The sequence below is a fragment of the Pyxicephalus adspersus genome, chromosome 7, assembly GCF_032062135.1.
Source record: "Pyxicephalus adspersus chromosome 7, UCB_Pads_2.0, whole genome shotgun sequence".
Lineage (NCBI taxonomy): Eukaryota > Metazoa > Chordata > Amphibia > Anura > Pyxicephalidae > Pyxicephalus > Pyxicephalus adspersus.
In genome coordinates, this window is record NC_092864.1 from 59,223,668 (window position 1) to 59,225,409 (window position 1,742).

The 1,742-nt window shown below is 35.4% G+C and overlaps 1 protein-coding gene across 1 annotated transcript in view; it reads right to left on the bottom strand.

Moving 5' to 3' along the window:
• Positions 1-6: 6 nt before the first annotated feature.
• Positions 7-1,742, bottom strand: part of TMEM41A (transmembrane protein 41A) — a gene marked incomplete in the record, with an annotated part of 7,563 nt that continues 5,827 nt past the window's right edge. The window contains 2 exon segments of the mRNA XM_072418644.1: positions 7-1,492; positions 1,584-1,722. Of these exon segments, the coding sequence (XP_072274745.1) occupies positions 1,278-1,492; positions 1,584-1,722 (354 nt within the window).

The window sequence follows — 1,742 nt, forward strand, 5'->3', positions numbered from 1 at the left end:
AAAATGCTGTCCTACAGAAAATATCACAAAGCATTGTCATATAAGGACACTGATGGCTGCATACCAAGAGAGCAGGTTGGAGCTCTGTCCAATTTTCTATCCATCTTTGGTGAACTAGGTCTGCAGGATGATTGTCTATGAACAATAATGGGGGTTCATACCCAGGTATAAACTAGGAACCATATTAAGTCTGATTTTATCAGGTGCTGTTAAAGTTTTCCTCAATATTGCAAAGCTATCCAAAAAAGCTCCAGTTGGACTTTAAACTTATAATTTCATAACATTGAAAATATATTCATTTTTTCTCTTTTAGATAAAATTCTTGAGTTTACTGTCCCTTTACTGAATATTGAACATCTATAAATATCTTAGAGACCATAAAGTAGAAACTAGAAAAAATATTGCTTTTCATCCATACCAACCTGTACCTCCTATATGATTTACCTTTTAGATACCAGGCACTTAATCTTGGACCTTTTCTGGGTAACAGCTACTAAGGGCTGTAGTGACATTGTAATAAAATAGCAGAGATTCTTCCACTGGTACAACCGCAGCTCCAAGTGTGCACTGGAAATAGAAACTTCAGTAATATCAGCACTTCTACATCTCTCCCCATCTATTAGAGGCCAACATAGTACCTTCTCCTTTTTTGCTGGGCTACTGAAAGATTTCCAAATCAACTCTCTTCTCCATGCCATGTTACACATTACAAGCAAGTTTTTCTGCCATACTTCCTAGAAAGCATCTTTTGAAATGAGAAGCAGATTAGTTGTATCAAGTGGCAGATTATAAAATCATATATTCTCTTTTTAACTATGTCTTTAGTCTAAGAGTGCCTTAATTTCTCATTAAATTGCTAAATGAGATAGACTTGTTTTTAGATGTTTAGCAGTGTATGTGTATATATTATATATATATATATATATATATATATTTATATGCGCACATATATACACATATACACACACACACACAGAATCACACACTTATAACCCTAGCACAAATATGTCTACTGAGTTAACCACAACCCGAATACATCTGACATTATAAAGAAAGGTAACATAGGGTCACTTAAATTTGGACTCTCAAACACGTCATATAAAACGATATTTAAAAAGAGATTGATAACCAGCAAGAAAAGTAAGACTTTTTGTTAAAAATACTTTCACAGTAAGGAAGGACTGAATTTTTACACTGTGAGAGATGCCACCCATAAATAGATTCCTTTGTGTTTCCTTTAGTGTCTCTTTGAATAAGAACTGCAAATCATTGAGCTTTCACGTGAATTTTCTGCCATTCACCGCTTGTTCTTTCTTCACGGGTGCCAGGCTGTGTTGGCTGAACCTCTTGACAATAGTGCCAGGGATAAGCGCTGCAACTGCTATAGCCAGCAGTGTCAGTAATGTACCCCAGGAAAACATATCATCTAGAGATTTGATCTTCGATAAAATGGATCCGGTTTGGACGCAGATGAAGTTATATGGCAGCAGACCTGATAATTGCAGAAAACAAGATTTTTATGACTATTTAATTTGGTGCAAAATGTAACAATTGGCATTACTCGATCCATTATCACTACATACCAATAAGGACAGAAAAGAAAAATTGTCCAACTGGGATATTCAGGATGGGTGAAGATAGATTCAGGAACCAATTAGGTGTCATGGGAAACAAACGCAAGAAAAGAAGAAAAAAGAAAAGACTGCTGCGGTTTTCTTCTATCTGGAATAAAAGTGAAACAC